General features: G+C 40.7%; 1 protein-coding gene across 12 annotated transcripts in view; it reads left to right on the forward strand.

The window, feature by feature from the left end:
- Positions 1-10,507: 10,507 nt before the first annotated feature.
- RALYL (RALY RNA binding protein like) overlaps positions 10,508-15,894 on the forward strand; it is a 498,623-nt gene continuing 493,236 nt past the window's right edge. For 2 of the 12 annotated variants that reach the window (XM_081069858.1, XM_081069845.1), the window contains exons 1-2: positions 10,583-10,707; positions 11,512-11,661. Coding sequence is in view for 1 of the 12 variants with exons in the window: in XM_081069854.1 (XP_080925980.1) it covers positions 12,328-12,346 (19 nt within the window). In the remaining 11 variants the exon portion in view is untranslated. Of the gene's footprint in view, positions 10,708-10,762; positions 11,662-11,865; positions 11,888-11,942; positions 12,347-15,894 lie in introns of those variants that run through there. The other 10 variants (XM_081069857.1, XM_081069843.1, XM_081069859.1 and 7 more) reach the window with 8 other exon arrangements.

A 15,894-nucleotide genomic window follows, 5' to 3' on the forward strand; every position in this document is an offset into this window, starting at 1 on the left:
TGAGGTTATTTTCACTGCCTCCCCCCCACCCCCCTCCCATGACAGACAGTGCAGGCCTTGTTATTCCTGCCAGCTCTGGACCTGTTTCAATTATCTCATGGTTCAGGGAGTTGTTGGGTTTTAAATGGATACTCCCGCGATGGGAAATGGCTGCTGTTTTTCCCCATATTTTCTGTTATCATCTGCAGATAATTAGTTCTGCCTGACAAAGCACTTCACAAGGGACAACACCATAGCTTTCCTAAGTATCTCAGCTGTGCTTTTCCTTATGGCTAATTCTTCCTGAACCTGCTGAAACCGGCTTCGTTATCATTATTATTCCCCGTCACTTGTCCACATTAGAAACGTAGACAGTAGTACCAATATATGTAGCAGATACCTGCATGTCATCTTTTCAGTGCTCCTAGATATTTGCATAGCAGCAAACTGGGGCATTAAGAAAACAAGCTTATTCCTCTGACCCGCGGCATCCATGCGCACCCTCCACCATTGGAGCCCTGATGAGGCTGTCAGTGCCTCTTCAATTCTTAAATATAATATCTGCTCCCATTCTTTACATAAACCAAGTTAATATGAAGGATGAAAAGAGCTGTCGCCTTCGCAGATAATAAAATATCTACACATCATAATTGAAAGCCAATGAGTACCAGTAAAATATATTTTTAAGTTCTAAGATACTATGTAAAAGAGAAGATGGAACATGTTTTTAGTAAGAACTTCTCAAGAATGGGGGGAAAACACTCTACATTAAGTATACACATTTGTTGTGAAGGATTAGCCACTTACGATATGGTAACATGAGAATGTGCTTCTTATAATCAATGACATACAGTAATAATACCTTTATACTGAGTGGATACCTCATCACGTTGGAAAACAAATCTATTGACCTGTCCATGCTCTCTGCTGAAAGCTTGTGACAGTTTTGTCATTGGCTCCTTCTTTTCCTCTGGTTTTTAACTCCCAACTCCAGAAATGCGATCTCTGATACCTCTCCAGGTATCTCCTCTGGCGAGCTCATCCCTTCAGAGACTCAGCTCTCAAAATCTATGCCCATTACTCGCAAGACTCTGCAGAGATGACTGGGAAATGTAAGTTATGCAAAGCACATTCTCCTTAGTACCTATGGAGGAATTCCACTTGTATACCTTGTTGTCACGACTAGCACAATATGTCCCGAAACAAAATAACTTTTTCCAACACAAGTTCCAACACCAACTGATCCCATCCCCCTTATTTTAAACCACAAGGTCTAGCTTGGCTGTAAGCACAATGCAGGAGATAGGATCTGGGCTGAGAGAGAGGAGGGCACTGGATTGGAGTTAATGGGAGAAGCAGAATCCTGGCAGAGACAGGGAGGATTTATCCGAGACCACGCAGCTGTGATAGGAGAGCCTTCCTGAGATCAGGCACTGAGCACAGCAGTTTGCTTCCTCTACCTCCATCTTCCCAGCATCAAGCACAGTGAAGACAGCGTTGCATGTCCAACACAAAGCTCACTTCCATGACTGAAAGAAACACACAGATGAGCCAAGAAATAAATGGATAAAGAAACAATGATACCTGTGCCTCTGAAAGTGTTTGCTCCCTGGCACTCCACAGGGCACAGGTTAGCGGCGTCTATAAGAGCGAGCCAGTCTCGGGTGACTGTTGCCAGAAGGCAAAGTTTCGGTGTATTGCTGACGTGCGATTTGGGACAGGCATCAGGCACGGTTCAAAGAGTAACGACAGGCATCTGGTATGATAGGCGCAGGGATTTGGACACTCCCAGGAATCCTTGTATGCTTGACATCTTGGCAGGTCATGGACTCTGCAGATCTACTCAAAATCAGAGCTGTTTTCTGTTTGGGCTACTTCCTGAAATAATTGTCCTTAAAAATATGCAGGCCCTTGTTGCTCTTTTTTCCTTGTTGTTTTTTTTTTTTTCTTGGCATAATTCTATGGCTTCATAGAATGCATAGCCAAATCACCAAGTGCCTTTTCAAAACAAAGAAAGGTGTACCTGTCTGCGGGTACCTAGCGTTCAGCGAGCACACCATGCTGAGAAGTGTCCTGGGCACCACCTGAGTGAAATCGACCTACCAGGCCCCGGACATTCACAGAAAATGGATTTCTGCTGCCTGAAGGCCTGCAATCTAAAGCTCATGGGTATGTATCCTGCAACACCTACTTTCGGCACCTCAGGCACTTGTCAAAGAATTCAGCCATGATTCCACTGTGATCCAGCACTTGGGCAAAGCTTGCCTGAAAATCTGATACTGAGGGATGTGTAGGGTACGCCTTAACTATCCATTACCCCAGGTTCCCCGAAGCCTGACCCTGCAGGGCTCGAGCAGAGAGAGGAAACGGAGTCCGGTAGAAATGCTGTCGCTGAGTTGAGGTTTCATGTTAGCTCCTCAATTTTTATAGAAAGACAATATAAAATATTGATTTAAAAATTATTCTGTATTTCTTTTCTTTCATTTTTTTTAAAATTAAAGTTTATTGGGGCGACAATGGTTAGTAAAGTTACATAGATTTCAGGTGTACAATTCTGTAATAGATCATCTATATATCACATTGTGTGTTCACCACCCAGAGTCAGTTCTCCTTCCATCACCATATATTTGACCCCCTTTCTCTCATCTCCCACCCCCACCCCCCTTACCCTCTGGTAACCACTAAATTGTTGTCTGTGTCTATGAGTTTTTGTTTCTTTATTTGTCTTGTTCCTTTGTTGTTTTCACTTTTATATTGCACATATCAGTGAAATCATATGGTTCTCAACTTTTTCTGTCTGACTTATTCATGTAGCATGATAATCTCAAGATCCATCCATGTTGTTGCAAATGGTACTATCCTGTATTTCTTACAAAAGAATCATTACGAAGATATAAGAAATAAACTCCTTTGAGATCTCAGTATTAAAATAAAGTTAATCCTTCCTGGTGAACTTAGTAAGGAAACTAACTCATGCCAGAGGGCTGCCCACTGATTTCTATGCACCTTTTAAAGATATTTTATTTTATTAAAAAAAATACACAACTTTTTAACATGTATTGTTTTTTTAAAAAGGTGAATGAAATGAGATTAATAAACAAAAGTGTAGTTAATATTTTAGTCTGAATTTAAAATACTGAGAATTTTTACGTATGATATGCATTGACTTCATTTTCAATTTGAGACTTGAATTAAAAAAAACAAATCCAAATCGGAGTTTTTGACTGTCTTTTTATGGCCCATATTGTCAATGTCTCCTGGAGAATACACTGAAGCACAAGTTTCTTGGAGCAGATTTTCAGAGTCTCATTAACAAAGATTCAGCTATGAGATTGTTTCATCAGTGTTTACCTATTACGCATCCCCAAGCTGGCTTGAATGGGTTAAAAATTCTACATATGGATGAATAACATGTTTCCCTGAAAATAAGACCTGTTCAGACCATCAGCTCTACTGTGTCTTGTGGAGCAAAAGTTAATATAAGACCCGGTATTATATTATATTATATTGTATTATATTATACCCAGCATTATATTATATTATATATTATATTATACGCAGTCTTACATTAAAATAAGACAAGTTTTTATATTAATTTTTGGTCCAAAAGATGCATTAGAGTGGATGGTCCAGCTAGGTCTTATTTTTGGGGAAAAGGAATTTGCCAGTATTCACGTGGTTTAGAGGACCAAAGTAGCATTTCTCTCACACAGAGTACATTTACTTCATAATAACCAACGAATACCTTTAGAATTATTATTTAAATTGTACATGAGTTATAGGACATGTATAAGTTTTATACTCATCACTTGAGTGTTAGACTTCTCAATTCACTGTCATAGCTACTGGGTTTTTGTTATTGATGATGAGAAAAATACATTATAAATAACATTTAAGTCAGCATAAAAGTATGATGTATTATGCTTTAGGATTCTAATAAAGGTTCTTAACCTGAGTAGAAGAGATTCTAGCTGTATGGGTAATGCTCCTCAGTTGTGGGAATATTACAGCAAGCAACCGAGTTTTTGTCTATCTCCACTAGGTTGCTGGATGAAAATTAGGAGATGTTTCACTTTGTGGCAAAATTTTATCTACAAAATCCAACCCCCCCAAAAAAAATTGTATATTCTAGAATCAGGCATTTAAATATTAATTTGCTATCTTTCTTTCCTCTTTGTAAACTTAATTTATTGTACCATAATATTTTGATACGAGCTTTTTCAATTACTGGTGCCTCCCATAAATGTCTGAAGAGTATTTGTTGATTTCTTCTTCTAAGCCTTAAAACGTTATGTCTTCTGTTGCACAAATGACAAGAAAAAAATTAGATTACCTTTATTTGTACAAGAAACAAGTATTACATTTGAAGATGACATTTTGTCTGGAATGCACACATTTCTATCTGCTGAACTTTGAACACAGTTGAATTAGGGACTATACATAAAACATGTTGTTTGTTTAGTTTTTAAATTAGTTACCAATTCTTTTTGAAAACAAGCAAAAAAGTGAGGTAGATCAAATCTTAGTGAACTCGTTCTCTAGTTATGTGACAATGAAGTCCTGCGTTTGATTTTACGCCGTTTGTTAAGATAAATGTGTCCCAAACTGGCAGTCAGGCAAGAACAAGTGATGGTTTGTAACGAATGGCGTCCTGCTTTCCTGCAACATGAGTCTGAACTGGCATGTTTGTGTATTTATAAGTTTGCAGCTTGAAATATTCATGGTTCCCCCAGTGGCCTACTAGTTGTTCATTATATTTTTTATTTGGAACGACTGTGTTTGATCTTTGCTCTTGTTTTCTCTGGAGCTTTAGATGAATAAAATAACAAATAATTTACTACCCTGAAGCCAAACAGCCAAGAGCTGTGATCTTTTCAGATCTTAACAAGGTTGACCCCTCTCTCTCTCTCTTCAATGCGAAGGGAGAGCAGAGGGGAAAAAAAAAAATCTGGGGAGACAGATGTAATAGAAATAGATATAGATAGATACAGACATATATACAGATATATACACACGCACATACATACACGTATATCACATACATAACTCTTTCTTAAAAATCATTTTTCCCAAATGTCTACTCCCACATTTACTAGTACAAAAGATTTCTGTTAATTTGATAAAACTCAAAGTCAAAGAATTAATGTATTAAGATGGCATCTCCTGAATATGGATGAGAAGATATAAAAGGTCTGAGTTCTGAGGGACAGAGAAAACAGAGAGTAGAGGATATCAGAGAAACATAAGAATATGAAACAGAAAGTTATATAAAAGCAACCTATTTATTGTTTCAACAAGACCGAAAAAGGAATCTGGAACATACAGATCTATATATACCTCAAATCAGATTTAACTACTTCCTATAATCATTTTTAACCAAATGTCAAGTCACACATTAGTTAGTACAAAGGATTTACTAAGAAAATATTGATGATTTAAGTGTTCAAGGCTGTGGTGAAGAGGCTTGCCGATACACTGTCACATGATTTATCAGCTTAAAATTATTCTACCATGCTTATCTGGCTTTTGAAAACCCTCGAAAATAAATTTTATTTTCAAAATGTGAGCTTCATATTAATACAAATAAATAACTTACTAAATTTCATGGCAATTAGAAGAGCCTCTTGTTGACAGGAATCCAAAACTTGATAATAACCAACTAATTTTATTCATGCATCTCTCAAATGCTATAACCTTTAAACAAAATAAATGAATACCTCTGATCTAAAAAAAAAAATATATCCAGAGTTGAATTAAATGAATAGTGATACTTAAAATCCATATGGCCTCTAAACCCCAGGCTTTTAAAATTGAAACAAACAGAGAGAAAATCAACAGGAGAATCAACTATAACTCTATACAAATCACTGCATATAAAGGAATCAGTTCATACCTCTGCATCTGAGACCTTGGGGTAGGAAATAAACGCCAATTTTCTCCTCCATTCTTCTTACACAAAATTACTTTTCCAGTGAAACTTCACTGCCTTCTATTACCACTCTGAGTCTTTAGGATAAACAAATCTCTTGATTTTTAAACACAAATGAAAATACCTCTTTCTGTTTTTCTCTGTCTCTTTGGAGAAATGTTACTTCCTCTGCTGCAGAGTTTTGTTAAACCAAGCAACAATGTTTTCTGGAATTTAGTTTCACATTTAGTTTCACAAAAGAAACACTGTAAAGTCTGCGATGTTTTTCAAAAGTACTTACAGTCGCATCTTCTAGGACTCATCTGTATGACCCAGATCTGTCCAGTGGCAGCACCTGTCTCACATTAAAAAAAATAAATAAAAAATCACACATTCATGTAAGACCAATGTCTTGGTCTTGCAATTTCTGGTCCTCTCTCCTCCTCCTTTCCTTTCCATCTTTCTTTCCTCTCCTCCTTTCTGTTCATCCCCCTCCCCAGTCCTCTCCATGCTCTGTATTCTCTTCCTTTCCAAACAGTATCATTTTTTTTTTTTTTTCAGTTTTGTGGCTGTAATGACAGCACTTTGTCATTAAAGTTACTTTCCCTGCTGGATGGTCTTTGTTTCACTAGATGTGAACGCCCTTTCCTCTTCCATCTTCCAGTCCTATGTCCCTGGGCAGAGGCTTTTACAATGTTTCTGATTATGGGCACTTTGTCACAGCACATGTATCAGGATCTAAGACACAGGAAGTAGTTATGAAATAGCACAGGTTTGTCCTTTATGATGCTTCTCACTTGCATTTTGTTTGACCTGAATCCCCTTTCTTTCTTGTTCTCGTCAGGTTTCTTCTATGTTCATACTCATACATAATAAAATGCTTTAAAATTACCTTCATATTTTTTTCCTCCGTTTGTCTACCTTCATATTTTTAACCTTTAGTACCTTTCCAGGGGCCTATTTCTGGCTCTAGGATAGCCACATGTTCGTCTTTAACTCTTCCGATTTAAAGAGACATCTTGGATGAATCTGCAGCTTCTAAATTTATAAACTGACATATTTGATATCCTGTTTAGGACGGATGATTGTCAGAGCAGTAATCGATGAATAAAAAATGATGCAGAACCCTGCACACCTCACACCTACCCTTTCCTGCCCCTGAAGTGTCCATCAGGAAACTCATCAGGGCTCCCGGTGTGTACCCTCTGTCACTGTCACTGAGGTCACGTTACCACAGAACCACATTCAACCTACTTAACCCCCCAAAAATGAACACATTCAAAGCAAGAATATTAGTAGACATAGTAATTGGCTTTAAATTTATTTTCTTAGCAATACACATATCTTATTAATTTTATATGGACATAAATATGAATGTACGTAAGTCATAAGAAATGCACTGTACATTTTATTCTACATAGCTGAATTTTGGGGATTCCCTAAAATGTACCATGTGAAGAGTGAAATAAGAAATGTTAAAATTTAAATTACACAGAACTTTTGATAGTTCTCCCTTCCTTATTTTACTCAGGCCATATTGTAGTGTTACTATGTGTTTTCATATCTTCTCATCATTTTCTTTGATCATTTGTACAAATTATCTGATGAGTTTTGGTATTTGCAATTCCTCCAATAGAAATATTGGAAATAATTAAGGAAACTCATCAAACTAAAAAGAGAATTATAAGTAAAGTATGTTTATAGGTAGGGATAGGACATGTAGTGAAAAAATAATCAAAACTTTAAATGACTAAATTTGGAAAAAAATAACAAACAAAACAAGAGAAAAATCATTTGAGGGCACTGGATGTAAAAGTGTACATTAAAACCATGATATCGCAACACATGATTTCTACGTATATATTCATATGCAAAAACTCCATGCACCTATAATTCTTGTACTTCCATGTTTTCTAATGGGAAGACATTGGGATCCTGGAGCATAGATTTCCAAGTAGACTTTTCTTCAATCATTATTTATCTCATCTTAAATTCAGTATAGTTCTCAATTATGAATTCGCCATGGTTTACTTCAGAATGTACATCCAAAGCAGTTGACAATTGCAACTTGGCTTTACAGATTCTTATGCTTAACTTCTGAGGATATAACCAGGACGTGTATGATCACACACATCTCTTGTGCGGATTTTTGGCAAAGAAAAAAGTTAACCCCTCCATCTGTGCTTTCGAAGGTTTATTTCCTTCTGCTTGTGTTTTATGGAATCAAAAATGTGAGTGAAAATATGTGTACTACGACTGTTATTTGTGATAAATAATCTAGCCAAATCAATTCAAATTTACTGTAGATCTGCTTACTTCATGTAGATTATTGTGCATTTATTAATGGGCATCAGTAGCTGTAGTACCTGAAAATACTTAGTATCTTGCGGTATTTTATTCTAACTATAAAGCCAGAGAAATTTTGGATCCAATCCCACCTCTAATATGTACTAACAATTGAATCCTTGGCACATTACTTAAGTTCTCTGACTTTATTTTCCTACTCTGTAAAATGAGTATAACACAATGTGACAGAGCAGTCCCAAGTAGGAACAGAGAGGCGAAAGGTGAGGCACTGCTCAGTACATCCTTATCCTAACTCGGTTTATGCTTGAGTTCAATGTGGTAGTGCAACCTGAAAGATGGAAATGGTGCATTGGAAAAAAAAAATAAACAGAGTATTTTGAGTACTGTACTGTGATTATGTAAGTAGATGGGGAAAGTGCAGGGAGGGGATGCCTTGCTCTTTCTTCCACAGACCTGCATTTAACATAAAGGGGAGTCACTTTATTGAATAATAAAAGACTGACAATCACTGAGACTGGCTGGCAGCCACAGCCGCAGTGCAATTCCAAACAGCTTGTTTTTCAAAGTTCTTGGATAACTCTAAAATCCCGGCCTTGCCCAGCCCTCCTGAAAGGTTCAAAATGGATTGTTAAAGGCATGATGCTCGCATTTGACTACTGCTGTGACAGAAGTGATGGAAAACATGTACTAACAGAGCATCTTCTTCTTAAATGACTAGAAAGAATCGGATATTTTTTGACATGGAAAGAAAAAATTGGAAAATTTAGTAAACTAGGGTTTAACGGTAGACAAAATTAACTCATGACTCAGAAAAGACCACATTTGAAGAGCTCTTATGGCAAAACAATAAAACAAACAAAAAACCAGCGTGTTTTACAGTGAAAAGCACATTTGATCTCTGTATCATCCAGCTTAAAATCCTACGATTTCTGGGTTCTATTCAGCATGGCTTCAGAGTTACCAAATCCATGTGGATGCATTCATCTTTGTAATCACTATTTCTCATCAGCAGTCCTCACGCCAATGTATAATAAATATTTAAGGATATTTCTACAGTTACTTTAAATCTCTTATTTAAATGGTGGATTACTACTTTATTTGGTGAATGAACGCTGACCAGAATGGTTGAGAACCCCATTTGCTGTTGAAGCTCTCTCTAGTGGACGTGTTACTTCATTTTCAAAACTGTCCAGGTTAGGTCATGTCTGGGAGGCATTTTATCTTAAATGCCAACTAGAAACCTGCAGATGACGATCAGGGGCGGCCATCTGGGCACGGCCGGGCTGTGCTGATGGCTCCTGCTCCAACACAGAGATGCCCGCGAATTCCACCCACCGCAGAGCGAAGCAGCCCAGGGAGGTGGCCCAGATGTTGGCACTGCACAAAAAGGAGGAGAGAGAGAGAGAGACGTGTTCCGGCGCCCAGAAAGCCGATGCTGGACAGCAGCAGTGGAAAGACCCCAGGCACCCAGGGACTGGCTGGCGGAGTGTGTCCAGGCGCAGGAGCCTCGGGCCGGCGCCAGGCGGAGGGTTCCCGGGGCCCAGCGTCCGCTCCGCGCGCCTCCGTCCGGGTGCACGTGTCCCCCCGCCGCCGCCGCGCGCTGCCCGTGGGAGGCCCGCGCCGCGGGCCCACTTGTCTCCCGGCCCCCGGCCCGCAACTTGAGCGCGAGTGGGGCAGGAGCCGCTGCCATGGAGCTTCCCAGACCCGCCTGGGAGCCGGCGCGCGCGCGCGCAGCCCACGCCCACAATGCCTGGCCCACGCGGGAGTGCATCCGCGCCCCCCGCGCCCGCCCACGGCTGTGCAGCCCCGCGGGAGGCACCCGGGACGCGGGCCCTGCAGGAGAGGCTGTCGCGTCTCCCCCGGGAGCGCCGTTCCTCTCCGCGGGCGGCACCCGCGACGCCGTGCGTCCTCACGGGGGCCCCGCGTGGCGCCCACCCGGCTCCGCGAGCTTCGCGGGGGGCAGCGCAGATCTCAGGGGAGGGCGAGGCCGCGGGGGGGGGCGGCGGGAAGGCGGGGGGGGGCGCGGGGAAACTTCGGGGAGCCGGGACCGGCCTGTCCTCCCGGAGCCACCTGGCGACGGGACGCAGCTGCCCGCGCGAGGGGGTGGCCGCCCGCGCGAGTTCGCGGCAGCAGCAAGTAGCTCCCGCCTCCCCGGCGCGTGGGCCGCGCGCTCCCCGGCCACGCGGCGGCAGCAGCGGCCACGCCTCGGGCGGCGCGAACGGCTCCCCTCGCGGCGCGGCCCACCCCGCGTGCGTGTGCGCCCTGCCGGGGAGCGCGCGCGCGCTCGGTCCCGCGCGGGGCCCCTGCTCGTCCGCGCGCAGCGCCCAGCCGGCCTCGCGGGCGCAGCGGCTCCGTGGGCGCCCCCGGCAGCCCGGTCCCCGGCCTGGAGGCGCCGTCACGTGTCCGTGCCCGCGGCCCACGCCGAGAGAAAAACGCGCTCCGTCCCTCCTTCCACCGCCATCCTGTATTTTGTACCAAATCTCATTTTTATTCCAACATTTTACTCCCGCTCGGTGAGTACCTTCTCAGTGGCATTCTTGTCCCCTTCTTCTTCTTCTTTTTTTTTGGTCCTTTTTTTTGTTTTTCTTTTTGGTTTTTTTTCTTCTTCTTTTTTTTTTTTTTCTCCACTTCTTTGATTATTGTTTGTATTTGGGAAAGCTGGAGGAGCATGGTTCTGAGCCGTTTCCTGAATCCAAGTTTTTCTAGCATGCGATGGTTCTGTAGACGAGGCGCTGTGTCCGGGAGTCCGTGGCCACCGTGCCCGCGGGAGCGACTCCCACCGAAATATGCAACTGGTTTTATGGAAAAAGCGATGTGAAGTATGGTGCCTATTTTTTTCTCCTTTGTAAAATGTAAAAAGCATGTTTCTAACTCCTCTTTTTTTTTTTTTTTTTTTTTGGGCATCCTCTTTTTTTCTGATAAGATTTTTGGATAGGTGGGATCTTACGCAGTGTTTACAAGTTTGTGGTTTTGCGATACGGGTACAAACCACTGAGCAAAGACGTTCATTTTCTAATTTTTTTGGTGCCCTTTTTGGAGCCGGTGAGAACAAATTCGTTTTTCTCCCTCCTGTGTTTTTTGATCCCCATTGATAACATGAAACTTTTCTTGCAGCTGGTTACTGGGATTATTTTTAAGCAAAACACTTTTTTTTTCTCCTTTAAATTAACGATGACTTTTGCACATTTGACTTTTTAAAAAAAGAAACCGAGATAATTTTATGATAGATATCCTGATATCTATATCTATATTATCCCTTCTTCTTCTTCCCCCTCCCCTCCCCGTAAATCAATTTTCAAATGTGATGGCAATGGAAGGTTTTTCTGGAGGAAAAAAAAAAAAAATGAAGTGCGGTTTGGTTTCCTTGTCAACGGAGGATGAAGTGAACAGCTGAGCAGCTTGCAGAGAGCAGGTACTTGGTCCCCTTGGAGGCGTTTCCCGGGTTTGCAATGGCAACGCCGGCCCTGGTGAGGAAGTGTGCGTGCGTGTGTGTGTGTGTGTGTGTGTGTGTGTGAGCTCGCGCCCGCGCGGGGGACAGCCGTGCCGGGCGCTGGGGAAAGTCCCCTGCTTCCCATCGGTTTTGAATGTGCGCAAAATACAGCCCCGCCTCGGCTGCGCCCAGGTCGGGTCGGCGGCGGGCGGCGTCTGCGCCGCGGGCGGGCGGTGGCCGGGGCCTCGGCACCCGCGAGCCCTGTAAGTTCTCCGAGGGCCACTTGCGGAGCCCGAGGGGCGAGGGCCGGGGACGCCGCGCGGGCCGGTGGGGCGGCCCCTCGGAGCGCCGGGGAGATGGGGAGGAGAGCCGCGCAGCGTCCTCCCCGGGCGCTGGCCGCTGGCTCCGGGGCCGGGAGCTGGAGACCTCTGCCAGATCCCTGAGGGTGGCACCAGCCCCCGCACCCTCAACTCTGTCTCCTTGGCTGTGCCCGGAGTGAACAACGCAGTAGGTCTTTGCCAGCCTGGGAGCTCCTTCGAAGGGCTTTGCTGTCTTAGTGGCGCTGTTTTTGGCTCTTTTCTTTCCTGGGCGTGTGGCTTGGTTTTAAGGGCTTGCTGACATCTTCCAGGGAATGGGGGAATAGTGAGTCTCCACGATGGGCACCTGGATATCATGTTGAGGACGAAACCGTTAGTTTCCGTGAATGAGACTACAGCCCAAAGGTACAAAATAGCTTTTTTACTTGAGTTTTAAAGGGATAGCGTTTTCCCTCTTTTTAACCATCTGATAGTGGTTCCATAGGTTTTCACCCTGACAGCTGGGCTCAGGGATTGCTGACGGTGGTGAATGTGTGTGCTGGTCGCATTACAGTACAGCGTTGCATGTTTTCTATGGAGTTTGTGATATTTTATGATTGTCCTGTTACATGTTTCCAGTACAATCGACTCCTACTTTTTTGGAGATGAACCGGTTGGTAATAAAAAAGCCTTTTCTTAACTGAACATAGTGACAGAATCTGCTGGAAAACTTGCTGCCCAAACATTTCTTGTCATATTACAAATCTTAAAATCTGGAGGGTAACTATTGTTTAAATGATTTGATTTTGAAGCTTTGATTTTCTTGCTTTTCCTTCAATGGAAAGTCCAGCCTTAAATTTATCATGCACATGTAATTTGGAGTCTGTTAAAATGAATACAAAGCAAATGAAATAACTTTTTACTTCTCAGATTAAGTTTTCTTCTAGGTTACCCATAGACATAAAAACGAATTCCAGCACACAGAGGGCCCACAGGTTAATAACACACTGTGGCGTTTTCAAGCCTGTAACCTCAGTCTAGAATGCACTTTATGCCTGTATTTCTTTACTCTTTGTGTTAATAGAGATAGGAGTGCAAATGACTGTTTATCTGTAGAAGATTAAATTTTATTGTAACATCTAGAAAGCTATGTGCATTTTTTATTCATGGTGTGGTTTCTCATCAGAGGTCTTTGGAAGTTGCAATGGGAGTTATTTTTGTAATCAGGGTGGCTTTTCTCTGTTTAGAGGGTCCTGTTGCATTTACGTAAGGAAGATAGTTTAGGTCCTGTTTGTGGAACAGCAGACTTGGTATGGTCAAGGGTGTAGTTCTGAGATTTGACTCAGATACTATGTTACTAAACTTTAAGTAGTGATTTTGTGTGTGTAATGAGCACATTGCTAAAATGTTGCCTGCCTTATAGTTTAAACAGCTAACAGAAACATTTAAAGAGCCACTTGCAACATTCTGATTTTTCTAAATCATTTTTACCGTAATAAAGTCTGTAATAGAAATGTTCATTTATTTTAAAAAATGCAAGATAATGCCTGCACATAATATTTCATTGCAGGTTGTATGCCACATAAGTCATTTAGTTCTTTGCAAAGAGAGAGACTGAATGAGAAAGGAAAAAAGAAAGAAAGGAAAAGAAACTGGAGAAATCAAACCAGTTTTCATTGAGGACCAGTTCCTGCCTTCATGTGGGGGTGCTGGTGTCTTAAGAGTGGGGCACAGCTGGAGTTGTACTGTGTGATGTATCCGAATGAGATTGAAACTGTAATGGGGCAGAAGATGTTCATAGGGGTGTGATGTGGGAACAAATACATAGCTGTGCTTCCAATTCTGTAAATAAAGATCGTAGTAAGAAGCTGTCGTCACCTTAGGTTTTCACGTAATATTCATTGTTCAGCACGTTAATGCTTTTGGTGAATTTCTATCTATTGCATCCAAATTTTTGAAATTTTCTCCTCCCTGTGCCATATCGGTGATTCTGCAACTCTTTAAACAGATCACCTATTAGTTTTTGTGGTTTAAAATCTTTAAATGTAGGATCCTATAGTTAGCACCGCCTACTGGTTTGTCATGGAAAATAACATGGTTCCTTCTTTCAGCAAGCAACCCACCCGTAGTCTGAACAACTTAATCATGCAAATAATTTTCAGCTGCTTACTGAGAGCAAAACAGAGAAAAAACATGTTGCAAGGAGAGAGGGTCTGGGAGGTGAAGGTGGGGTGGTTGGGGTTGTGTGAGGGAAAGAAGACAAATTAAATTGGCTATTGGACCACTAACTGATTAAATAAAATGCCTCAAGTATTTCATTTAATCAAATATTTCATTATGTGAATTTCAACAAAGAAATCATCACAAACTTAAAGCAACCTGTTAAATACCCTAGAACTTTTCTACGGGATGCCAAAATTTGGACATTTTGAAACATCTTGGATTACTGAATTAATTTCACAATTTCTGCCCCAGTCTTGAACATGGTAGACAAAGAATACCCTAGTTGGATTTCTGTCCTGAGTGGGTCTGTCCTGAGTGGGTCTGTCCAAGAATATTTAAATGAAGAACTTTTCATCATGAAAAGTAAACATTTAATCATGTCATATATATATATATATATATATATATATATACACACATATATATATCATGTCACATATATAATGTGATATATATACATACATATATGTGTGTGTGTATATATGTGTGTGTGTGTATATATGTGTGTGTGTGTATATATATGTGTGTGTATATATATATAAGGATATATATATATACACATATATATATGTGTATATATATATATATATATATATATATATATCCTTACCTGATTATAAGCAAGCAAGCAGCACACAGATTTCCAACTTATCTGCATAAAGCAGTCACAATGGTGATGTTATATTTAAGGGGGGAACTTTCGACCCCATATTCATAAAGGCACTCTTTTATATTATTAACTACAGAAGACAGATTACTTTTTAAAAAATATAGTGGGTTCATTTTCTTGAACTTTTACGAAAGGCAAGTAGTTAACAGAACTACTGTATTTATGCAAACCAATGACACCTTTGGGCTATAAAAATAATGGGATAAAAATAATACACATACATTTGATACACCAAAAAATATATTTTCCTAGTCAAAAGAATTATGTGTTATATTGATAACTGTTTCTTAAGTAAAATAGTTTTTTTTTTTCTTTTTTCCTGAGTCAGGGTGGACCTGCTTTGCTTACTGCTCACTAGTACTGTAAGCAACTAATTATACTGTGCATCAAATCAAATAAAACTCATTGGAAGTAGAAGAGAAGTGAGATGGATATTTAGAATTGTTTGCATGATGAAAAGGAAATTGAAGAAAACATTTTAATTACCATTCAATGAATTCATTCTCCTCTCTGACTTTGAAAACTTTTATTTTTCAATGGTGATTAGCGGTGACTTTAAAAACTACGGTGATTATTTTTTTCACTTATTTGATCACATTGCCATGAAGCAAATACTGTTTTGTTTATATAAAAAACTGAGGGAGTAATGAATTTTTATTCAAACGGCTTCTGGACCTCTGGAAAGTAATCAAGAACAAATTAAAAAAAAAAAAAACTTCAGTGATCTGATGCTTTGTTATTATTTTCTTATTGTTTTGTTATTGTTATTTGCTACGTCTAGTGACTTGCAAAAATGCCTTTATAATTCCATTGTCATAAATAGTATGATTTTTAAAAACTTAACAAATATCTCTCAGTAATTGACAGTGGCCAACATAAACTTTCCCATTTGTGACAAGGAGGACAGTTAATTTTGCTACACCATGTTTTTGAGAATAATAATTGTTAAATAAAATGTAAGTAATAGGTGATTTCTGAATGAAAGCTAGTTACACATTTAGCAAGTGTTCTACTTTTCTTTTTACTATTAAATTTTGACTTGTGGAATACAGATATGTAACCTAGCTTTTCGCACCTTTTT

This window comes from Rhinolophus hipposideros, assembly GCF_964194185.1.
Source record: "Rhinolophus hipposideros genome assembly, chromosome: 13".
In the NCBI taxonomy this organism is placed as follows: domain Eukaryota; kingdom Metazoa; phylum Chordata; class Mammalia; order Chiroptera; family Rhinolophidae; genus Rhinolophus; species Rhinolophus hipposideros.